The sequence below is a fragment of the Hippocampus zosterae genome, chromosome 19, assembly GCF_025434085.1.
Source record: "Hippocampus zosterae strain Florida chromosome 19, ASM2543408v3, whole genome shotgun sequence".
Classification (NCBI taxonomy): Eukaryota; Metazoa; Chordata; class Actinopteri; order Syngnathiformes; family Syngnathidae; genus Hippocampus; species Hippocampus zosterae.
This window is the reverse complement of record NC_067469.1, coordinates 7,191,994-7,217,979: the sequence shown is the minus strand read 5'-3', so window position 1 is coordinate 7,217,979 and position 25,986 is coordinate 7,191,994. Positions and strand designations below refer to the sequence as shown.

At 42.4% G+C, this 25,986-nt stretch overlaps 1 protein-coding gene across 1 annotated transcript; it reads left to right on the top strand.

Moving 5' to 3' along the window:
• Window positions 1–1,989: 1,989 nt before the first annotated feature.
• scara5 (scavenger receptor class A, member 5 (putative)) lies at window positions 1,990–24,303 on the top strand. Its single transcript, XM_052053284.1, has 13 exons — window positions 1,990–2,139; window positions 4,166–4,284; window positions 6,218–6,346; window positions 14,619–14,818; window positions 14,973–15,151; window positions 15,224–15,350; window positions 16,099–16,267; window positions 17,161–17,241; window positions 19,871–19,978; window positions 20,566–20,622; window positions 21,714–21,902; window positions 22,071–23,252; window positions 23,584–24,303. Exons 1-12 carry the CDS (start codon window positions 2,135–2,137, stop codon window positions 22,202–22,204), a joined length of 1,497 nt encoding a protein of 498 aa, XP_051909244.1. The 5' UTR covers window positions 1,990–2,134; the 3' UTR covers window positions 22,205–23,252; window positions 23,584–24,303.
• Window positions 24,304–25,986: the final 1,683 nt, after the last annotated feature.

The following is a 25,986-nucleotide window of genomic DNA, read 5'->3' as shown; positions in this document are numbered from 1 at the left end:
AGATGGCAAAATTGGCTGACATGGGACAACATGAAAAGAAACCAAGAGTGAAATCCGCTGACGTTCCTGGGAGGAAAATGTTATGTTTGCTCCAACAATCCTCCCGAGGGCGGAAAAAACCCCTGCTAAATTGTTTATATGACCTTTACAGTGAAATGTAGGAATGTCATTTCTTGTGTTAATTAGCGGAGACGACGCAGTCACACTGGGCTCATTTGCATACACTGAAAACATTTGGGGACTTTAAACGTCAAGGTGACGGTGAAGAACATCAGCTCTTCTTTTACCGTGTTTTAAAGGAGATTTAGTGCACTTGTCATGATTTGACACAACTTCCCATGTCTCTTATATGGAAACTTATCTGAATGATAGTTATCTTTTGTGATATTACATGCATTGATACTTTGTATAACTCGAGACGTAATTATTTTGTCTCGTTTTCAGAAAGTCAGAAAAATAAAAAAATTACTTGGAAGTGCCATTTTTACCTGTGAAATCTTTTTTTAACCGACGCAATGCCGCCAACTAGCGGCAAGTTCAGCCTCCTACAATGGACAACAAAGATTTTGCTCCATAATTTCACACACTTTATTCGGTTTAACAACTGTCGCCGCCGTCAATTAAACACATAACATCTTTTTTTTCCTTTCATTTGTGATATCAAACCCAAGTCGCATTTTTGCTTTCCTTGCGTCACAGGCACATAGGTCGAACAGATGTACATCTTCGACAACATTCTGTCATGTGGTGGTGGACTAACTAGACGGCCGAGGCCCCGAATCGCAACAATTACTCTTGTTTTATCATTTAAGTCTCATTTATGCTAATTCGACCATTTGAAAATAAAACCACACAAAATAAACGAATCTTTTAAGGATTCCGGTGACAGAACACGCCAACCACGTACGACAACCCAGCAAAATGTTTCCGAAGTCAGAGTCAACCTTTCAGTTGAATTATTAACTTATGAAGCAGTCTTTTCTTCTTTGTGTTACCTTCTTCCTGGAGTCTGTGCGAGAGAATGTTTTGTTGTTCTTTAAAAACGATGACGGCAAAACTGCGTGCCGAAACTTGTCCAGAAGGAAGGCGACCACCTGGTCGGAACTGCTCCCCAATCAGGTGTGTTCAAGTATACTGGGAATTTACAAATAACAACGAGCTCTTTTAAAGACGTGAAAAATCTACTTTTACAATAGTTGGGTTTGTGTTACAATAACAATAGTTGGGTTTGTGGAATTCCTGCCAACCCATCAAGTGTGAATAATCAAATAGAAATGGTAGAGGGGGCGATGGGGATCGCCGTTCAGGTTGATGGTCACCCTTTTAGCCGCACTCTCTACACGCCCCTAGTTTGACACCCTAATTCAGGCATGTCCAGCTGAAGCCCTGGAGGGCCACCGTCTTGCCTGGGAGAGCTGGAAAACAGACAGGAAAGCTTCCTTTGAGGACCGACTTTGGACACCCATGCCCTAATTTGAAAACCTAAACCGAATTTGAAACCCTACTTTTCAATCCAAACCAAATCCAAAAATAAATGATACTTTGAAACTCTTAAAATGAATTCAAATTAAATGTGAACCGTTTCGCTTGTGCAGGAGATTGGGGTTGTCCCAAATTGATGGCCCTCAATTAGAGCCGGATGCCGGAAACGTTGTCATTAGAAAAAGCTATATTTAACTTCTCAAATATTAAGATTCGCATACTTGGTTCTGATTAAAAATATAGACATTTAAAAAATATATAATACAGGTTAAAATACATTTTAAAATTCGATCAAATTAAAACGTACGTAAATGCCATGCACATGCCACAGATGATCACTAGATGGCGCAATCACACAGCCCAGGATGGAGTCTGTCCTCCGGTGAAGAACACCAGCTGGACTTTGCTTGACTTTTTGGATCACGTGGACCGCGGTGGTGGTTTTTTTTGTGGAGGTTGCACTTATTCCCCCGCTATTGTCCGACCGTCTGTTGTTGCAGCGGGAAGAGGAGAGGCCGTGCACGGTGCGTCTTTCCACGGCGTGTACTTGTGGAGCTGCGACTTTAGGTTTGTGGTCCTGCGGGGCGGAGGATGAGAGCTTGGAGCTGTGCCCCTTATTTTTAGGCTTTCTCCGTCCCCCAGATGACAGCTGATGAGGTGAGTGAATAAAGTTTTTCAATTTGGGCCACTACATTAGGTACAACTGCCCGTTAAGTTGAGTCAACATATGAGAAACAACTTTTGAGCCTCACTCATCAAATACTCTTTGATCAATCAGAATTGTCCACATTCTTCTTGCGCACGTGTACCTAATAAAGTGGCCGAGGATGTCAGCAGAATAACTGGGCAAATTTTCACATCGTGGGGCACATTGCACCTCCTAAACAGATCTAATACAAAAAATGACATTTCAAATATGGACAAAATATGTGCTGGCCTGAGTATAAGGAAAATAATTGGAAAAAATATATTAAGCTTCCATTTTGCTAAAAGCTTCATGAGAAACTGGAGTTGTCTGTGTCCCTCTCTCCACAAAAACTTTTTTGGTTTGTTTTTTTGGAAACAAATCGGTGAATCTGCAAGTGCCAAACCGCAAGCATCTGGGGATCCCCTGTCGTTGAAGAAACATGTTTATAATCCCCCATCTCCAAAATAAAAAAATACACTTGCTCTCAGCTGATAATGACATCACGGTTGCCCATGACTCAGGTAACAACCAATCACGGCTCACCTGTTTGGTCGTGTGACATTCACGATCTGGCCCGTGATTGGAAAGCTAGCATTCTTGTGAAAATCACTGAATGTTCAAACGAAATCACCTGAAAATTTGACATCTCGTGAAAATGTGGCCAAAAAAACCCCCATAACAAAACACTTACTTATATAATATAGACCACTCCTTCTGGCATTTGAGTCATTAAAAACGTAATAGCGTTCTTGCATGGTACTACAATTAGTTTCATTTCTTGTGTGGTACTACAGCTTGGAATGTTTTGTTTTGTAGAGGATTGTGCTGTTTCTGTTCTTTTAATAATAAGAAAATACTGTCAGTATTTCATGGTGATTAATTCTTAATTGTCAAACATGAGACAGCACAATGTTCTATTCTAGATAGGAGTCATTCTTTGCTTTCCCACTATCCTTTACCACACATGCACACAGATACACGGGGAATGCAAGCACTCATGCAGGGACTTGTGTGTGTGTGTGTGTGTGTGTGTGGGAGGAGAGGGTGGGGGTTCAGGGGACGTATCTCCTAGCAGCCTTAATAGTTTCAGTTCAACTGTCTTTCTGCTTGCCTTAATGAGAAAGTCAGTACTGAGTGCTTTGTCGACCCCTGTACATTTCCCCCTGCGCCAAATCCAATGCGGACTCCTGGGAACCTTAGTTTTTGGTTCCTAAGGTCGCTCAGATTGTGAAGCAAACCGTAACAATGACCCTAAAATGACAGCAAAACGGCAGGCATGCAGCGACTCTTAAAGCAAAACTTCTTGAGATTTTATGGTGGGTTGACTCATGACTGACCTGTTCAGCAAATTTCATGGTGCTAAAGTGAAACTGGCTTCGGGGACCGATTTTCAAACATTCCATGTTTTTAAGTAAAACTGTCTTTTAAACTGTACTTGTCTATGAGGAATCATAAAACGTCTCCATGCAAAGGCAAAATCACAAACATGTCCCTATTTGGTGTCACCCATCTCAGTCCAAATATGTTCGCCGTAAATAAAATCCTTTCTGTCTTTGAAGGACTCCTGGAAATGGCCAACATGTTCTTGAGACTTATTAATGAGTGTACTCATGTTTGAGAGGTCACCCAAATGTTGGTCGCTAATTGAACAGTGTTGTCGAGACAATTTTGTTTTTAAATTTTTTATTTTTTTTGTTTTTTTTTAAACAAATCCAACTAAATGTTCATGAGATCTGGTACGCCTTGGCATTCAAAGCCTATGAAGCACTCACACAGTTAATCTTTGCCCGTGAAGTAAACTTCTTCAAAATACACATAATATGCATTCCGTAATTCCCAGAGATGTATTTCTCGAAGGCAAAGAAATGGAATGTAAGGACCAGGTTAAGCACACAAATCCGACCCATCTCCACTTGGACCTACTTGATTTTGTTTTGCTTGGAACATCTTTGTCCATATTCTATATGACTTTGTGTGTGTGTGTTTGCATCCCAGCCAGGAGATGGAGAACAAGGCCATGTACTTGAGTACGTACGAGGAACGGGAAAACGTGTCCATGTACGAAGATGCCTTTGAGGGACATAACTTGTCCAAGCTCAACCTGTGCGATGAAGGTAAGGAGGAAGAGGAGAACCCGTAAATGTTATTTTCTTTTGAAAAGGAAAAACCCACACACACGGTGGAAAAAAATGACTGAGTAAACGGGAAGTTTGCAAGAAAATGAACCCTGGCAAAGTGCAGTTTAATGCAGAAGTTGCTTTGCTTCCTCTGAGTGTAAACATTTTTCTGGGTTAATTGAGGCTAAGATGGTATCACGTTAGCTTAGCTTGTCCTATTTGTTCTGTCAGTCATAAACACCTTAACTTTTTGATTTGTGCCACACGCTACTGCTGTATCACAACTCGAACAGAATGATGGCCGAGACAAAAACAATTCTCAGGATGAAGTGGCTAGCTTAGCCTAGCATAGTAGCAGAGGACCTAATAGAACATTAACAGCGAGTTAGCATGAGAAGCCAAGGAAGCAGTTAGCTTAGCTACATCAGCTGTTGGCACACTGAACTTGCTTCCTGGGGCTATACAAACCATTACAACAGCAAGTATTTTATAGACATTTGAAGTGTTAATTCCTTGTTTTTTGTTTGTTTTTTTTATTGAGAAAATTCCACATAGAAGGCAGCCATTTCTCAGTAGCTATAATGTGGCTTAGCCTTAACCTTAGCTTAACATACAAAAGTAGTGGGGGCCTTTGCTTAGGCCTATAGCTGTCATTAAGAAGTTAAAGTTCTTTCTTTTTGTGCTACCAAAAAAAAAAAGATAAACAGCTGTCAGTATGAAAGACTATGTCGTCATTGCATACAATAGCCGGGGAATATTTAATATCCATCTCTTTCAGCACGATGTGGCTAGCTTGGTTTAGCATACAAACGCAAGCTGGACGTTTAGCTTAGCTCTATCAGTGATGAATTCAATTTGTTATTTCCTGTTCCCAGTCAATCACGTATACGACAGAACTACCTTATCTTAAGATTAGTAGGATAGGAAATGTTACTGCAATAATATGTGAGGTGGTGTAAAACCCGTATGCTAAACTACCCTCCTTTAACCTGCAAGCGTTTACATTAGGAGGAAGTAAAGCTACTTCTGCCTTAAAAGTGAACTTCCTGCTTATGTTTGCATGATGCCAAGTTGTCGTGTCTTCTTCTCGACCTGCTGAGCTTGACACTTTAGCTCCTCTTTACATTACAACCATGTGGTGTGCATGCGTGCGCATAACGCATGCATGCATGCATGCACGCACGCACGCACGCACGCACGCACGCACGCACGCACACTCGCATATCTGCAACAGCTGTGTTTGTCTTGCTCCGCTTGAGTGTGTTCTTGATCATATGAGGGAAGTGTATGTGCATGTGTGTCTGTGTGTCGGTCACGGTTCAAATAGATTCATGCTGCTGTGAGGTCGCGCCCACTGTAAGATTTTTATTGTTGCGACGTCACATGGCAAATGATCAGGGGTGGGCAAACTTTAGTCTTCAGGGGTCACATTTAAATTTTTTTTTTTTTTAACTAACAGATGGACCGTGTAGTTCATTCGTAGTTGAGCTGTTACGTTCTGTATGTGTGTGCAGCCCCACAGGGTTTGAGAGGTGTGGGATTTATATACTTTTAATCATTAAAATTCGGCCAAGCTAGTTAACACTCTTCTCTGTGGTGTGTCACATTTAGAAGACATGTTTATTATGTCTTTAATAACATTTGGCCTTAAGGTGGATGTATGTACAACATGCAAAATGATCACATACAGTATCACTTTTATTGAACACATGGCCCCAACCTTTGTCAAATTTGTTCCCAGAAGAAAGTAATCTTGTGTTTTTAATCTGTAAAGCATTCTTGACTGCAGACATGGACGGGCCGACTTCCAAAGCAAACTTTCAATGTGTCGCGTTATGGAAGCCAAATGTCTCATTGTGTTGACTGTTTGCTGTTAGCCATTGGCACTAAACGCTTTGGATTGATTGTTGTTTTGGCTCTCCACGATCAGGTTCTGGAAAACGGCGCAGGAAACAAGATCAGTGTTGCGCTCAGTTCACCTCTTTGGTGGCCATAAAGTACGCCATCGTGTCTCTGTACGTACTTGTGCTGCTCACCATCTTCGGACTTTGCCTGGCAGGTACGGCGACTTTTCCTTCTTGTTGTTCCAAATTTAAAAACACCTCAGCTTTTATGCTTTGACGGCGAAACACCAACGAGATAATAAGCCTAGGGTAACCTAGCAGGACTTTATTTTTAAAAAGGTGCATTAAAAGTCTGTGGACCCATTTTAAATTGCTTAAAATTAAATTTGTATATTATTGTGTTTGTTCAGATTTTAAATTGTGTATTTTTTGAATGAACTCGAGTTGTCAAGCAAAGTTTGTATTATTTTGAATAATTGTTTTCAGTTACTTACAATTTAAATAGACCTTCCTCTTTAAAACTCAGAATTTAATTACCGGTAGTTAAAATTACAATGACGTATCGTGAAGTAATTTTACTCATATTGCTTTTTCAAATTAGTTACAATGTATGTAATGTATTCTGTATTAATTGAAATTACATCATGTTTTAAATGAAATGATATATAGTTACATTTTAGTTTTTAAATGATTTATTTTTTAGATGAAAATGTGGCTTAATTAATAAATGAAATGATATATAGTTACATTTTAGTTTTTAAATGATTTTTTATGAATGAAAATGTGGCATAATTAATTCAAAGCTTTTTCAAATGATGTACTGCATGTAATTCAGATAAAGTATTGTCAAATATTTCAAATGAAATACGTTTTCAAATGAAAAATGACTGTTCAATTTATGAAATTATGCAATATAATACTAATGTATTGAGCTGTATTTAGTCTTGCTGCAAACAAAGTCAAATAAATAAAACAACATATCTAAAGACATTTGGAAATCAATCCATAAGTGACAAATGTATGTGGAAATGCGATTTTTATATAGAGAAGTGACAATATGTCAGATCATAAAGGATCAGCCTCTGGAAACGTGAAGAGTTTAATATCGGGAGACGTCATGCTGTTATGCTACATAATACATCATAAAGATATATGCACGGTGGGATACATTATGGTTTTCTACAACTTCGCATTAGCCTTGCTGTCCCAGAGGAGGCTTGGATTTCGTTTTCTTTTTTTTTGCATATGTCTGTGATGAATAAGTTTGCACATGGAAATAGTTTCATGTCCATCTCTAGTTTCTGTGCACATGACCTCAGAACATGATTCTGCCTCGCAATGAAGGACACTCTCATGCGCACATTTGAGGCGTGTGACTGGAATGGGTGGGGGGGGGGGGGGGAGTAGGGATGCGTGAAACTCATTTCCGTGTGACTGTAGCCGTGTGCTGCATGTTAGCGTGGAGAACACACGTAAGATAAACAAGTCACGTCCAGTGTAATATGACATGCTAACAATGATGAGAGCGAAGGTTGTGCTTCAAAAGTGGGGCCAAGTTTTGGAATGTGAACCTCCTCCGCCACCCACCACGCTATGATGTAAGTTCTAGATAACATTTTCATCTCCTTTATGAGTCCCATGAAGTGGACATAATGTATGCAAAATTGTACGCAACACTCATTTTGAATTGAGTTCCTCAAGGAAATGTTTGAGGTCCTTTACTTTTTGATCAATCCCTTCATGCTCCCCACTTCCTACTGCAGGTGTCCCAATACTTATATTCTTGTCTCCTATATGTCATAATTTTGCACAACACTGCATCCATCCTTCAGTGAAAAATCCTTTTGAGCGGTGTTACACAGGGAAATGTTTGAGGTCCATTGTTTTTGTTGCAACCCTCTTTGTTTTTCTCACTTCTTACTCGAGGGGTGTTATTACTTTGTTGCATGTCCTCCGAGTGGATGGAGTATATGCATTTTTTTCACACATTAACCCTCAAAAATCTACCCATCCTTACATAAGGCATCAATTTCAGTGATGTTCCTCAGCGTCTGCAACTCACTATGTTTACATCCTCGTCCCCCTCACTGCCGGCTGTAGGTGTCCCAAGACTTATGTCGATGCTCATGTGTATGACTTTGTACATCAACAGTCCACTATTCATACATCGGTGCAACATCATTTTAAGTGGAGATCTTCAGGGAAATTTTGTGGGAAAATCCTTTTGTACCCTCTTGCGGTGTAAATGTGCCTTCATATCACTCCCGCTTTGTGTACATTATGATTCTGTATGTTCATTAGGGTGACCCCCCCCCCCTTCCCCCCACCCCTGGAAAAACCCTGGCTGTGTGCCTTCTCTGCCTCGTAGCCAGATTTTGTGTGTGTGCGAGTGCGACTTTATGGCTTTTCACCTTGAGCGGGGGGCCTCCTTCCAAATGTCAATGTTGTTAGGATACGAGGACGACGGAGACATTATGGGCGGTGTGTGTGTGTGTGTGAGAGAGAGACAGAGAGAGAGAGAGAGAGAGTGAGTGAGTGAAAGTATTTTCTTATTTAGGACCTTTAAATGAGCTGCCTGAAGAACAAGCAATCAAAGCGGCTTTTTGTGTGCCAAGTGGCTCCAGCACCGCTCCCAGTGGGCCCCCTCTACATCCATGCTCATGTAAAAAAATGCCCATGTCTGTTTGCCAGTACCCCCCCCCCCCCCCACACACACAGTCTTGTTTGGTTTTTGATTGAATTCTCACTTGACTCATTACTCACTCCCCCACCCACACTGCCCTGAAATTGGCCCCTTCTCAACATGTCATTTTTATAGATAAGCGTGGTGCTTGTGATGATGGCAAGCAGGCAGGCATGCCAGATAGCAGTGAGCTTTGATTAAGAATCTCGACCCCAACAAATAGATTTGTCTTTACGTCGAAGGCCGACATCTGGCTCGCTCGTGACACAAACCCTCAGCATTATAATAATCAAAAGGCAGTAGGAATGTACAGTGACACCACTGAAGTGCATCCAAATGCATTCCTTCCTCCCCATAGGAAATCATGTAACATATCACAAGTCAATTTTGAACAACACTAAATGTCTGCAGTCCAACAAATAAAACAGCCAAGCATACTTTACTCCCTGTTGTAAGATGATCAGTTCGACATTTATTAGACCAGCATTGCGTACGCCCATTTATGGTCATTTGGACAGCACAGGCTGGAAACGGCGAGTAATGGCTTTTTACTCCACACCACAGGATAATCATTCAGGATCATCTTTTTGAGACATCCCACAATTCGTCAGTCACTGTATTTGATCGTCGCGGGCAGGGGGGAGGGGGACGGTTTTCATTATTTGTGTATCCCACACCATATGATAATCCTTTCATTCTTTCCTCTTCCGAACTTGCTTGATCCTCACTAGGATCGCGGGGGGTGCTGGAGCCTATCCCAGCTGTCTTTGGGCAGTAGGCGGGGGACACCCTGAATCGGTTGCCAGCCAATCACAGGGCACACATAGACGAACAACCATCCACGCTCACACTCACACCTAGGGACAATTTAGAGTGTTCAATCAGCCTGCCACGCATGTTTTTGGAATGTGGGAGGAAACCGGAGCACCCGGAGAAAACCCACGCAGGCCTGGGGAGAACATGCAAACTCCACACATGGAGGCCGGAGCTGGAATCGAACCCGGTACCTCTGCACTGTGAAGCTGACGTGCTAACCACTGGCCTACCGGGCCGCCCCCATATGATAATCACTTAGGATAATCTTTTTTGATTTGACAATCAGGATAATCTTTTAAAGGATTTTGACAATCAGGCCTTGGTTGACTTTAATCGGAAAGTTATAAAATTACTTTGAGTCACCCCAAACCGCATGAAAACTGCAGGAACAGCTTTCAGAGATGTTGTACAACTGGGTCTTTGCTGAATTTGCTGAAATTAGGCCAGATTATCAAAGTGTGTAAATCACACCACATGATAATCACTCAAGACCATCTTTTTTGAGACATTAGACAATTAGAGCTTTAATCGGAAGGGAGGAAAAATGTTCAAATTAGGCTAGTTTATGGGTATATGTGTACCACACCGCAGGATAATCACTCAGGGTGATCTTTTTGAGACATCTGACAGTCAGGCATTTGCTGATTTTGCTTGGAAGGGAGGAAAATTGCTCCAATTAGACATCTGCTCTCAAGTGACTTTCATGCGCGAAGGCATCCGCGTTGTACCAATTTGACGAGCCGACACGCTGGCCCACATACACGCTGCACATGTGACGCATCTTTGTGCAAACGCGAGCCACTTTGAAGTCCGAAAACGGAACGACAGAAGACACAAGGCGGGTAGCGATGTGAACCAGATGTGAGGGCAAACGTGATACTGTCGCGTTGAAAAAAAATGATCAAAAAGACCAAAAGATACCTCATTAGTTTCACACTTTGACGGGAAACACTGGATGTGAAACGTGCGCGCGCATACTTGCGAAACATGCGATGAAAGCAGGCGTTGCCAAAGTTTGGCCTCTGCCTTTTCACGATTAACCGCCTGGTAATAGTTGTGTCATGATTCATTTCTGTAGTTGTTTTTTTTAATCAGGATTGGCCTGAGTGCTGACTATGATGTGGGTGGCTGGTGACGTTTCCTATCATTTAATTCACGACAAAGTAATCCATTAGTGATATTTCTTTTACCATATCCAGTCAAATAAAAACGACATGTGACAAAAACATTGCATGTGCAGTGAATCAAGGTTTCATCACTGCAACAGCATGACCCTGAAATTGATATTTTCGTGATTTCCATTGGGGGGAAAAAAATGTTTCCCAAACAAAGTGGAACACACCAAATAGACAAATCTGAACAAACACTCCACGAAGTGCACACGCAGTTTTAAATTGACTGGGAATATAAAACCTCCAGTCATGTGCGCCGAGTTCTCCGCTCAACAAAAGTGTCTGGAGAATGTCCAAAGGTTCCGCAGTGGGAGTGCTACATAAGTGGAAGTTACACACACATAGGCACGCACGCGAATGCATATTGCATTGAGAAAGGCAGGGGTGCAAGGGAAGTAAAAACATGGGAGATTAAAAAAAAAAAGAAACGAAAAAAACAAACACTGGAGCTTTGTCCTGATGTGGCCTCTTTAGAGTGCTTTATTGTTTTCTGTGAGTGCGCGCACAACTCGGAGATGATGGTCTAAGAGCAGGAAGGAGGATTAAAAAAAAAAAAAATTGGAGGGAACCTCCGACCAGAGAGTGGAGGGGGACTTCGAAGTATCATGATTGGTCTAGAGTGCCTCGTTGTTGCGGTGTATAAAAGACTTTGTTAGGTACTGGATCTTCCACCAACCAGAGGGTTTAAGCGGATATCTTTTTGAAGCTCAAACATTAAACTGCATCAGGATAAAGTTCAATTCAACAGTTGGCCGACATTCAATTATTGAAGCCTTGGTTGAAGGCCTTGTTTGGTGATACCAAACGAATTGCACTTGCACAGCCACGCTACGTGCAAAACTGCCACACATGCTGCAGTTTACCTGCCGGTTGCTGGTGTTGCAGTCATGCCTTAGCAGCCGCGCCAAGCCGCGCTTCATGTTAATCGAAGCAAGCTGTGCTGTTCACTGCGCTATCAAAGCAGCACAAAGCTGTTTGCTCTGTTCGTTGACTTGTGGTTTCATGCCACAAATAGTTTCAAGCCAAAATATGCCACCAATGCAATGGAATAATACAACACAGCGCAGGGACAGAAAGCGTGACACCCTCTTCACATGTCTGTGAGATTATGGTCGGTAACAAAGTGGAATGTCAGAGCATGTAAGTAAGTAAAAGCAGTCATGTGATTTCAATCAGATGGTGTGTGTTTTAAAACAGCAGATGCCAAAATGTACCCTAAAACAAACATATTTTCCCCCGTAGGACATTTTATGAAGTTAATTCTTCATAAAAGTTTTTTTAATTAACAATACAGTGGTGCTTGGAGCCACCTAGTGGAAACATAATACCAATTTTGGGGTGGTCACAGTTTATACATAAGCCAATGTAATGTTAGTATTAGTCTCGGAGGATAAAGAATATATGCCTATAATTATTATTATTTTTTTTAAATCTTTCCATCAGTTTTCTTCAAAGGGTTACAACACCACAGCACCAATGCTATTATCAGCCCAAATGTGGTGTTTAACATTTTCCTGAGGTTATTTGCTTCCTGTTGTCTGTTTGGCAAAAGTGGTCCAACTGTTATTTATACCCCAAATTGGGAGACGTACACTGAGATGGAATGAAATAAACGACAAACTGTGAGGGAGTTGAAGTCAGAGCTTAGTCACCATGGATGCTGATCCGGCGCAGTTGCTCTGGAGGGCGTTTGTTTGAATGCGACATGTAGGAAGGGCTTCAGGATTCAATAATCCCCAAATGTTTTTTACATTTTGAGGTCAACTCCAACACAGAACTGTTGATGTTTCCAAGGGCAATAAGATTCCAAACATTGACGTGTTGGGCAATGTTTTGTTTTTTTTAAATCTCAAAATTTTTGATCCCAAGTGCATCATGGAAGCTGAAATGTTGACAGGCTGTGACCAATCCAGTTGTTTCTGCAATTTTGCCGTTGAAATGTGACGTAGGAGGTGAAAACACGCACGGCCGTCAGTCACAAGAATCCCGAAGCCAAAAAATGACGCGCTGGAGCAGCAGCTGTCCTTGTTAAGTGAACAGATTGACATGCAACCGCTGAGAACTATGTTGCAGTAAGCTAGCCAGTGACGCGTACACCCTGAGAACGCACCTTGCATTCGGATAGGCCGCTATCCTTACCGCTTTAGAGTGCCTCGTTGTCGGCATCGATTATACTCGCAACATGGAGAGCAGTTGAAAAAGCGTAGTCATTATTATTTTTCTTCTTTAAATCCGACATGAAATGCGGATGGGGGCTTCGAGCTGGAGGGGCCGCTTTCGAGTGCCTCGTTGTCACGTTGCGGAAGAACACGGCGATGGTGCATTAGAATTTATTGCAATTTTTAAGCAGACATTTTTTGTGGCTCAAACCTGTAATCGTGTCGGCGTAGGAATCTTTTTAATCATTTCAAGGTTCTCTTATTTTTACATTGCAGGGACTTTAATGTACTGTACATATGGCAGTGTATTAGCATGAGCGTGTGTGCCTGTGTGTGTGCAGGTGTATGTGTGTGTGTGTGTGTGCGTTTGTATGTGTTGCAACACAGACAGACCATCATTTAGCAATTAGCCGTCCCAGTCTGGGGTCATTTGGAGTAAACTTAACACGCATAATGAACTGCAATTCATTTGTTCTCTTGTGGAGGTCCTCTGCTTCCCCCCCGCCCCCTTCTTTTGAGTACTTTAGGACCCCAAGGGGGAAGCCACCCCGCACGCCCCGCCTCCTCGACAACTCCCTGTCCTTTTAATAACTTGTTTTTTGCATAGACGATGTCATGCCGACATCTTATACATCTTTGCGCGGGAGGAAATAGTTGCCATGCTGCATGTCGTCAATAGAACGATTTAAGAGGCCGCAGCCAAGCACAAGACAAGAAAGGTTACCGGTAATCGTTGCGCAAATTGGGGTGGTTGCAGCTAAATCAACACGCAGGAAGCCTTTTTTCCTGCTTTTTAGGAGGTTCTTCCGAATAGCTGCATTGAAAGCCTTTTGAAACGGGTATGGAAAATCAACATGTTGCTTCGAGTTGATTATTTTCCTCCTGAAAGTGTTGGAAGTGGAATAAAACCCCCAAGCCAAATTCAACATCACAACCAAATTTTCCAGGCTTGAACAAATGAAAATACGCATTTGCATCACATGAAATTCAGTCTGGTACTTTTTTTGTTGGCACTACTGTCGAAATTGAGTTCTGGTACCTATGTGCAAAGTGGTCGTGCAGTAATTTCTAGAGGTCCAGGAACCTTTGAGACATGGTCTGACATACCTGGTTGGAGCCTTTTAATTCCAAGTATCAGGACTCTTTCGAGAACGTTTACCCTGGTATGAATTTATGTCAAACCATTGTATAAATTTTGTCGGAATTTATCTAAATTTCAAGGAAATGGTGAATATCAAGTCTCTGGAACTAAATCTTAGCCTAGCAGCTTTTAGAGTATAATTGTGTGGATAATTGGGGGCGGGGATTATTGTCTATTTTCTATTTTTAGATCAGGATAATTTCTCAGTTTCAACAAAAGACCTTGTAATGTAATTTTGAAAAGTATAGAAATCTGCGCCGAACATACATCTGATTGAACCGTTTCAGTTCCAGGAACTACAAGCACCTAGAGGTTTCCTAGAGCTTTAGGTGGAAATTCGCAATCAAATCCGATCGCTGTTGATCGAGCGCCACATCTGCTCTCCATAACGTGCAACAGGCGTGATCCCAGCTGAGTGATCGATGCTGACGGATCCCCTTGAATTTAGGGACTTTTACGCCGTTGCTTAGAGATGTTTAACAACAACTGTGCCGTGTTTCGTTCCCCCCCTTGCAGTGTCTCGCTCCCAGGCATGGTCGCAGCGGCAGCAGGTGCTGATGGAGAACGTCACACACATGTCGGAGAATTCCCGGCTGCTCCAGCAGACGCTGGGCGAGACTTCCGATCGGGCTGACTTCTTGGAGAACATCTGGAAGCTGGAGAATCTCTTCCAGAACCACAGCGACTGGCTGCAGAAGCTAGAGATTCTCATCAAGGTACTTTTATTTTCTTTTGTGTGATGTCTTGTCCATATCCTTGTTTCTGGAGATACTTCGGTACAACCCCAATTTAGATGACATGGTTTGAATGACAGAAATGTTCTCAAGGGAGCTCTCCAGAACCTCATTGTTTCCTTTTGGATTCTCACAGAGCCTTGAGGTGGAACTGAGAACCATGCAAGCTCACTCCCTGCAGTCTGAAGGCTACCTGGTGCATCTGGATGAACGGCTATCATCGTTTAGCAGCTCCACCGGCAGGAACCTGACTGGTCTGATTGCCGAGGTGGCGCGCACCTCCACCTGGCTCCACGACCATAACCTGCTGCTCATGTTAGACAATTTATCTTAGTATGGCGACTCTGACGTCGCTACACACGCTAACGACGATGTGTGTTTCCAAAGGGAGACTTCAGATCAGGTGACCGGGCTAAGGGACAAGCTGGAGGAGGTCAACTGGACGGTGGGAGCTGTCAATCACACCGTCAGCAATGACATCAATATTCACCATTTGAAAATCCACGATCTGCAGGTACGAGTGCACCAAAAATCAGCGGCAGGCCATGCATTCACGGTCAATATTTAGCTCAGAAATTGACAACATGAACAGTTGAAATAAAATTCATCATATTCACCAGAGAAGCGTATTCTAGATCGCTACATATTTTTTTTTTGCTGGTCAAAGTTGGCTGTTACAGATTTGCCTCTGACCAGCCAATCGGAGGACAAAAAGGGTGACATTATTGAGGGCCTCAACCTATTTGCCTTTCTTTATTATTATTATATTTTTTGCTTACTGTGAAATCAAATCCACACACGTTGAGGCACGGTGTTCTTTTATAACCATAAATGTTCATTTGAAGTACTTTCAACACTGCCATTATCATCAGCCTAGCAAAGGGCCGCTAGCTTAATGCTAACATAGTTGAAACTAGCATTGTAGTATGAAGACTAAACATCCATCCATCCATCCATCCGTAGCTTAATGCTAACATAGTTGAAACTAGCATTGTAGTATGAAGACTAAACGTGGTAGCTTAATGCTAACATAGTTGAAACTAGCATTGTATTATGAAAACTAAACATGGTAGCTTGTTGCCTAAACGGTTGAGTGGAACGCTCTGCATTTGAGTGCTCTGTGAAAGGTGCTATATAAAATAAAAACTGTTTTACTTCTCTCCTTTACTTTTGACTGATGAGCCTGCATTTTACCGCAATCTAAATTTTTAGCTGATGTCTCTGACTCGTTACAATTGTTTTTGTTTTGTTTTTTACTGTAGATTCAGATCAGCAATATCACAGAGGACACATCCAGTCTGTGGGTGACCCACTTCCACACGGAGGCGCAACTTAGAAACGAAATGGAGCTCTTGAACACCCTCACAGAGGACCTGCGTGTCAGAGACTGGGAGCGCTCCTTAGCTCTGAAAAACATCAGCTTCATAGAAGGTCAGATGTAGCTTGTGTAGCTGTCCTTGTTAAATGCTCTCAATTTAGACACTAATTGTCTTGGTAAAGTATTTGCATAACTCATTATGTGCTTTTCCACGTTGCAACAATGAGGCGCTCTAAACTTGCCATTAAAAACACATAGCCCAGGTCTACATGCTGACTGCCAAGTCATATTTTTTTTCTTTTCCCCTTCGCTTTTCCGCATTCTCTCCTTGGCGTTCATGGATTCACAGCCAATAACGAGGCGCTCTAAAGAGGCCACACATCTCAAAGTCCTGGTTCACACGCTGGCTATTAAGCCAGACTTGGTTTTTTTTTTCTCTCTTGCTTGTGCCTTCTCTCCAAGATATGCATGCACTCACAGTAGACATTGAGGCACTATTTACTCCTTAATATATATATATAATATATATAATTTGTGTGTGCATGTTTTCAGCAATTATCTTCAAACATGTGCGATGTATTTTGAAACAAATCTCAGAATTGACTTGGCGGGGTTTTTAAACAGGAGGTTTTGTACGTGAATATTCTCCTGCTTTGTCATACATTAAAAACACTTAATAGGACCCTTCCTCGTAAATCTCATTTCGGGGTGGAGGAGCTGTCCAGTGCCAGGAGATATTTCCTTAGTGACTCGTGAGCATAATACTTCTCGCATGTCAACTTGCAGACTTATGTGGAATAACTCCTGGGTGCGACTGTCACTGTGCTAGGCAACCAAATGTCCTGCGAGAAAAAACAATTGTGGCATTATTAAATTAATAAGGGAAGAATTACAGTTCGCCGGTGTCCCTAATAAAGTGTCTGACCGTTTTGTACATGACTCCCATCCAAACGAATTTGTGTCTTCATCAGGTCATTCACAGATATTTGTCATTGTCATTTTGCAGGACCTCCAGGACCAAAAGGAGAGAAGGGTGACACTGGGCCACTGGGGCACACCGGCGCCCCTGGATTAACCGGTTTAAGAGGTTAGTACAGCCGACTAATGTGGAAAAACAAAGTCTAACCACTCAAAATATAAACAGTCCAGGAACTCGTTATGCTGTGTCGTATTGGAGGTTTGTTTTGATTCCTTGTCGCTCTCTTTCTGTGCTTAAAATGGAAAACACACACACACAAAAAAAGAAGAAAATCAAAAACTTATAATCAGTTTCAAAATTTACAAGCCCCCATGTTGTCGAATCTGCCAGCAAAACCATGCAAAGTTTTTGGACTTCCTCCCTCCACAAACTGTGCTGTGATGCAATCCATCTGCAGATGTTTTGCTGTGTGTAAAACATGGGGAAAAACATTTTCTTCCACTTCTTCAAACCTCTAGACGTGGGATTCTCAAATTCAGTTTTAGACTAAAGAACGGGTCCACGCTCATCTTTGAAAAACCCATGTCAAATTTTCAGAATCTAATTTATTGTGTTTTGCAATCATACTTAATTATACCTGTGTTTAGAATTTCCTCCCTAATCTTCCTTGACAACCACACTATGATTTTTGTATCATGTATGGGGAGCCTCAAAACCCAAGACAGGGTTGTGGTTTTACCATTCCAGCATGCAGCAGGTCCAAGTAAACGGACACTGAAGTCTGAGTTTTCCATGAAGTAAAACTGACTCCGGGTGCAACTCTACGCTTCATCCTTGACAATCGCTCCATGTTTTTGTGGTCCAATGAAAATAATACAATCTTAGTTTCTTCGCCGTGGAATCTCAAAACCTGATACGGGGTTGCAGTGTTACCATTGCAGCACGCTGGCGTGCAGCGCGCCCAAGTAAACTGCCTTTTGGGGTTGACTTTTCAAAGAAAGCTGAGAAGCGCTCGCGAAAAACCCAAGTTGACCTTCAAGTGTGTTTTCACACCAGAGGATTGAGACTGGAGTGGCATCAAAGTCCTCGCCGCTCTTTAAGCACAACACAGCTGCTCAGCTGGCGTCGTCACGCTGTCTTACGGTAAAGGTGACGCCAGCGCACACAATTACACGGTGGAAAAAAACACGATTTAGGACTTCAGGGTGTGAGCGCGCGAAATGACCCGTCATCCATCTTTGTCTCGTTGGAGGTAATCCCACCATGAAGGAAACATGTGAAAGCTCATTTGTCGGCAGAGTCACATGACTCAAAGCACCGAGGAGCTGCAAATGTTGCAACGTATATCAGTACGTCTTATAATGGAAGGATGGATGTCTTGTACTCGGCCAAGGTGCACTTAAGGAGCAGCACAATATTTATTGACGCGAAGCAAAAAAAAAAATGGAGGCGGGAACAAACCAATGCCATTTCCATTAAATTCAATTTTCGATTTTTAGGTCTCTGCAAGAGCGCTATGGATTTTTCGCAATTGGTTCATAATCCGTTTTGTGCTCTCAACCTGAGCCAAAACAAATAGACTCCACCGAGTCTATTAATGCCGATAGAGGTCTGTGACCCGTTGCTGAGGACCAGTCACAACATGAGAGCATACATGTGTTCCTCATTAGCGTGTTAGCTCAGAGCAGCTCTAGTGTGCTTACTGTAAACACACGCACACACAAATACACTCATTACAGTGGGGAAATTTTATTGGCAGTAGAAGGGCAGGGAGGTGTGTTGGGGCAAAGATATTGCTGTTTTTCTCCACTTTTTTGGCCGAGGTAAGCTTTGGAGCATGTATGCGGACATGTCGTCCATCAATGATGTCATGGGGGCGCGCAGGGAAAGCTGGGAATGGACCAGTTCAATTTGCGAGAACACGTTGAACGGTTGTGCGCGTCCAAGTTTTGTGGGAACATTTTGGCGGGGGAAGTTCCTTGTTCTGTTCCCAGAGCAAAACAAATGGTCCATGAAGATCGACTTGGAAGAACACAATGGCCAAGCAGGGATTTCCGTCATTTTCATTGAAAAAGTATGCACACGTTACAGGGCAATTAGACAAGTACCCAAATGATATACAACAATTTTAATTTTTAATTTTAATGTCCTGTGGGTGTGGCCGGTGAATGCGCTCAAACTACGCCCACCATAAAAAAAATGATGAAGAGTAGTTTGACCAGGATATATGTTTCAAGCCTCAGGTTGTCATAGGGCTTTTCCATGGCACCACAACGAGGCACTCTAAAGTGGCCACACCACCACAACGAGGCACTCCAAAGTGGCCAAACCAACATGAAGCCCCCGAACCACAACACTGATTGTGTTCAGTGTTCTCCAATTCTTTTTCCCACCTTGTGCCTTTCTCATCATGGTTTGCGAGCACTCACAGCTGACAATGAGGCACTCTAAAACAGCCATGCCAACGGACTAACCCAAGGGAAAATGCAGGTGTAAGGAAGCTTGCTGACTCCAATTGCACTGTTGATGCACACGCAGGCAAATATTCATTTGTCATGTTTTCATGATCATTTTGTTTGGTCTTTCCAGTCGAGTAAAACAATTTTAGAACCTACGCTTGGAGGCCAGGTCCTCTTTCACCTCCATGACCTCAGATTGCACAAAAGAACAATAATTCCCTGAAATCTTGTGGGAAGTCTTCTCAAAGACTTCCCACAAGGGAAGTTACAAAAACAAACAAACAAACAAAAAAAGAACTCACCTTGACTATATATGTATGTGTTTATGCCTCTTTCAGGGTTTTCTGGAGAAAAGGGCATCCAGGGACTTCGCGGTATCAAAGGATCCAGTGGTGACGATGGCAGTCAAGGAGAAAAGGGAGATATCGGACCCGTCGGTCCAAAAGGTGGGTGAAAGGCAAAGATAGGTGCAAATCTTGGGAGGTGCACCCACCGGACATCCAGGGTGTGTGTGTCAAGCTGTGGGTTGCGCAATACAACATGGGATGTGTGGCAATAGTCCCAAAGGTAAAAATAAAACCAAATTAAAGCCCACTTGTCTAAAGAAAAAAAAAGCAGGCCACTCGGGTGAAAACGAGCAACAAATGGCACCCCCGACAGATTTAAAGGTCAGCCCTGCGGTTTTTTAGGATCACAAGTCTGTTTTGTAAGTAAGCGAGATGCTTTGCTTTTCAAGCTGCCAATGGAGGCAGAAACCACAAACAGGAGAAAATTTAATTTACAACCGTTTCACACTTTGATTCCCTCGAGGCAGGCTGGTGGCCCCTGACCGTTTAATTTAGACCCAAATTCATGGTTTCCAGGAAATATACTGCACCCCAGATGCTTCAAATATCCACATAGTGAAACCCTGTGAACTGTGATGTTTCACCAGGCAAACAATATGGAAATCGCAGGGGGGAAAAAAAGGAAAAGCGAATTCTGCCGAAAGCAAGATGACGCCTTCCAATGTCCTCTTGTGTTGTGTCAACAGGGGAACGAGGAGAACGAGGGATGAAAGGAGACAAGGGTGACAGAGGAGAAAAAACGGGTGAGGATCAATCCATGATTTTTTTGGGGGGGGGATCGAATGTGTGAGAAGTTCAGCAAATGCAAATAGTCAGCAACAAAATTGCAAAATAATTCCTTCGTATGACTTGAATGGAATCCTTTGGAAATGCGTCCCATGCTTATTTGTCATTCTCAACTAAGTGGCGAATTTATGAGCTGAAAATTTTACAGTCTCTTGAAACACACACACACCTCCTCAGTCAAACGGATCTACTGTCGCTTTTGTGCTTGTACCTCTGCTTTGAGTTCAGATTTCAAACACATCAGAGGCTAACGTTAGGAATGATATCCAGTACTCTGGAACAAAAAATAAAATAAAAAATGTTTCTCCATCATCTAAATGTTCTTGTAAACATGGATTTTTGCGTCACACAGGAAGTGTGGGGCATGGTTAGCACCTTTGGCATTTTGCTAGCCCGCTCGCGCGACATACACAACGTGCATAAAAAGATGAATGGAAGACAATGATAACATGATGAAGTTAAGACTAACCTAGCCTAATTGTTTTGGGGAAGTTATTACTAGCCAAATTATTTCAGAGCGAGAATATTAGCATATCGATGTTAGCTTTTAGCCTTTTTTGGGAAGTTTGAATTTCAGTGGCACAAAGCCTATATATGGAAGTTTGACCAGTACTTTTAATTTGGATCATTGTCAGAGCTTGTCTTTGACCAAGCTAAGCTGCGAGTATTTTCCAGTTTCCTGTTTTTTGATTGAGGCCATGTTGGAGTTCTTCCAAGGGATTAAGCTAATATGTACATTTTCATTTAATGTTCTCCTTCACTACTGATTATATGACTTATGAGTGAACATTTACAGATGCAGCAACGTGAATGTTTTGATTTCGGTTGTCAGGTCCACCAGATTAAGACCAGACTCAGATGCATCGTAATTTATTATTACATCAAAGCCCTTTTGTAAAAGTAAAAAAAAATAAAATGAATGCAGTTTGTTTGATGTGTAAGGTTGAAACCGAGCCACATTTCATTTAACAATTCTTAGTCGTACACAAATGTCCCGCACATGGGGAATTCCCCCAGTCCTGACACATTTCATCTTTTGTCCTCTCAGTGGAAGACACCCTGGTACGACTGGTGAATGGGTCAGGTCCCCACGAGGGCCGTGTCGAGGTCTTCCACGAGCGGCGCTGGGGGACGGTGTGCGATGATGTGTGGGACAAGAAGGATGGCGACGTAGTGTGCAGGATGTTGGGATACCGAGGGGCCACCGAGGTCCACAGGACGGGACGCTTCGGACAAGGTAAGGAAAAAACTAAACAAAAGTCCAAAAACACACAGACGTGGACGCTGATTCTGTACCAAGTTAATGAATACATACTTAAATATTGGGAAATCCCCAAATTATACCAAAATGTTTCTCGATTCGTTAGCCTCACTGTGTTTTCCTCATGGCTCTGTTCCTGATTAGGCAGCGGTCTAATCTGGATGGACGATGTAGCGTGCGACGGCTCTGAGGCCGCTATCCATGAGTGCAAGTTCTCTGGTTGGGGCAAAACCAACTGCGGCCATGTGGAAGACGCTGGCGTCACATGCCTCCGCTAACGAAAGTTGGAAATCCCTTTCACCCGATCCATTCCTTTAGTCCTTGGTCCTGGACATGTTGTCATGTGTCATGGCAAGTGGACCCGTTTTGGTTGACAAGATGGACATAGAGACTTTCAAATGAGAGACCTATCTTGGAAACAAACCGCTTCTGATCTTCTGGTCGGCACAATTTTATGCCCTATTATGAGGACCCTATTGAAAGAGATTCCTTTTTTATAGTTATTGTCTTCATTTGTGTTATTCTGGCAATGCAATTGCTTTACCAGATATTCCAGCACACACTTTCTACTATCCGTGACATATAATCTGTTCATACCATTCACATAAATACTCAGTTCGAGTGTGATGTTACTAAACTTGTCCAACTCGTTAGCCAACTCTTCCTCGTAATGGATGAGACAAGCCGAGCTTCTTCCCATAATCTTTAGCTTGGCCGTGATATCGTGATACATCATTGAAGAATCTATGCAGTCAAATGCACAGGAAGTTGGACATTTTGCTCGATATCATTGTTTAACAAAAACCAAGACGACAGAGATTTTAACCTGTTTTAGTTAGAAAGAGGTGCTCGTTGTTAGCATCGCACATGTTCGCGATGTGTTTCACATTACAGCTCACAGTGTTGTTTAAAGGCGTCACATTCTGACGGAGCGAAAGTGTCGCCAAAGCTAACATGCGGCTTCCATTTTGTTTATTTTCCCTGTCCCCCTTTGTCATCACAACATGTCTCGTCTGGAGGCCACAGGGACGCAAACAGGATATCTGTCTTCCACTCTTCTCTGCGTATTTGCCTGCCGCGGTGAGACGAGACACGCCAGTTTGGCCGCTCACGTGCCGGCGCGCTAACATGCAAACAAAGGAATGATTTGGTTAGTTCATTGTAACAAAACTGTTGTGATTTACAAAATTGTTGGAAACTCATCTCTAATTAATTGCTACGTTAAACATCAATGGAATCGATCAAACTGTTTTTGTTAGACCACGCGTTTTTTGATATTCTGAATTTGTGGGGCACAGTCATTTCTGCTCTGAAGTTCAATGTCAAGTCAACAGTATTTAGGGAGCACTTTCAAACAGCCATCGCTGCATACAAAGTGCTGTACATGGAGCAATTTAACATGCACAATAAACAGTAATACAAATCGGTAATAAAGGCGGTACAAAGCACCAAACGGTAAAACCAAGAACAAATCTAAGTCATGCTGAGTCGAATGCCAAAGAATACAAGTGAGTTTTGAGGAGGGCTTTGAAGATGGGCAGCGAGGACGCTTGCCCAATGTTCAGTGGGAGGTCATTCCAGAGAGAGGGACCAGCAACAGAAAAGGCTCGATCCCCTCTGAGCCTCAGTTTGGTTGGGAGAAGAAGTTTAATGGGAGAAGATATCATCTCATTTCAAATACAGGAAGTGCGCTAAGGAAATCTTTCCAAAAAAAATTGAATCTGAAATTGAATGACTCTTCTGTATGAAATATAAAATCCATTTCAGAAAAAAGAACACTGCAGCATTGTCTTCAGCTACTGGGGCACTTCGAACAGTGCCCCTAACGCAAACGGGCTTGCTAAAATCCCAACTTTAATTGAATTGTTAATACAATTTGGAACAACAGGGGCAATGCCCCACAAGACTCTAATAAGAAGCCAAACATCGACTGCTGTATGAAATATTAAGGACATATCAACCAGAAGGGAATCTGAAACACCTCTGGCACTACCCCAAGTGCTTGTAATTCACACAGGAAGCAAAAAAATCACAATTCCTCGCTGGCTTACTGATATTTTCTCATTGCATTGAAAGTAGTCATGTGATCTCCCATTTGGGCCGATACCTAAACCTCATGCGGTGAGATGCTTTTAGTTGTACCTTTTGAAATTGAGACATGTTCTTAACCACTTAAATGTGGCTTCATTTTTTTAACACATTCTTGGTTCCATATCATTCTTTTTTTTTTATCATGGCGCGTCGGTTATTCAACATTTATTGGAAGGGCTACAACGTCTACACCCCAAATATTTGGTAGTACATTGTTTGATTTGAACGTCAACTACTAAATGCTGCATATGCACTGCTGACATAATAAATGTGTTTAAACAGGTGAGCTCGCTTCTCTCTGGCGTCGTTCCTTGATTGGCAGCTCAAAGGTGCAATTTATGTATGAATGTTTCCACGTGTGACACACAGGTAGATATATGTGACCGTGTAATTGGAGCCAACTTTTCCGAAAAAAAAAAAACTATATCTATATATATATATTGCGCGTCGTCCCGCACGCGGTCTGTCCTTCCGTCTGTCCCTTTTCAAAACGTACCTACTTCACCGCGCCGCTGCGCGCCGCCACTGCGCCGCCACTGCGCCGCCACTGCGCCGCTCGGGCAGTGGCTCACTACGATCGCGCGGGCATCTTAGCGAAAAAATGTTGTCTACCCACAAGCATTGCAATGAAATTGTTAGTTATTTAGTAGAGCTAAACATCTCTTTATTTTCGCGATAAGCAATGAAGATGAACAAAAAGTTGAACCAAGCAACAACACTTTTGTGGGCCGAAGGCCCACCTTACCAGCCTTCCGCAGGAACTAGCTGATGATCCGCCCGGAGGGCGGCGAACCACCACCTTACCAGCCTTCCGCAGGAACTAGCTGATGAGCCGCCCGGAGGCTAGCATTATCGCAGCTAGTATATATATATATATATATATAATATGATAAGAATTTAATACAATCATAAACCAATTTCCCTGAGGAGTTCCAAGTCAAAAGCAGATGAACACATGAACATAAATACGAAAAATAGGAAGTACGGTAACTTGCGAAATACTAAGAAATTGGAAAAGAAAAGTACTATTGCTGTACTCTGCTCAATTAGTATTTTTGGGTTGATTGTATGTAAGGAATTTGCTCTTGTTGCTGTTTTACTGAGAGTAAAGCTGCTCCCCGCAAATGTTAGCTTGCGCCGACGTGGCTGACCCACGACTCAAAATATAGTTGACAATTCACTATCCTGTGATTTTTTTCTCTAATGTTCGGTTTATTTATCACATAATGACAGTTTTATGGCCTCCAGGCATATTCCAAACTCCCATTTGCGAGGTCGAGCTTTATGATGCTCACTTAAATAATTTGTGATGTCATAAATTCTCTCTTCAATGTATTGATTTACAGCGCGCAGGGCGGCAGTATTTCATTTTCGAATAAAAGGAAAATATGAACCTGCCACGAAAAATATCTCTTCCTCCTTTTTGCAGCAGCAGATGCGTTTCGAATGCTAGCAACAGGTTTCTTTGATTCACTTACGTAGACACTGATATGATAATTGCAAGCATAACACCCTATTTTTTTTTTTGTCAAGATGAATGTTTCGAGCCACTTTGATTACATCCATTATGTCATTAGGCCAGAGCTGTAATCAGGTGTGCACAGGGACACACTACTTTGTCATTTTACCCTCCTGTGACCATGTTGTCAAACTTAACTCATCTTCGTGTTATCAAGCGCACCGCAACATGTGCCTGCGTAGACCGCAAAACATGAGTTCATTTCCCCTGTAGGGGGAATAAAAGAGGAATGGTGAGGAAAGATGAGAGCGCAACAGTCTTCTCCATCCAGTGCCTATTGTCGCATTCCTGCTCTTCGGCTTCAAAGTAACAGTTCTGCCCGGGTTAAAGGTCACAGGACGGGGGACAAGCTGTGCTGTGTGAGGAAGAGGGAAACCTGGAGGTCAATGCTATTCCCTGGTATGCAGCAGACAAATGTATTCATAAAAACACCACAATGTGCTTATTGTG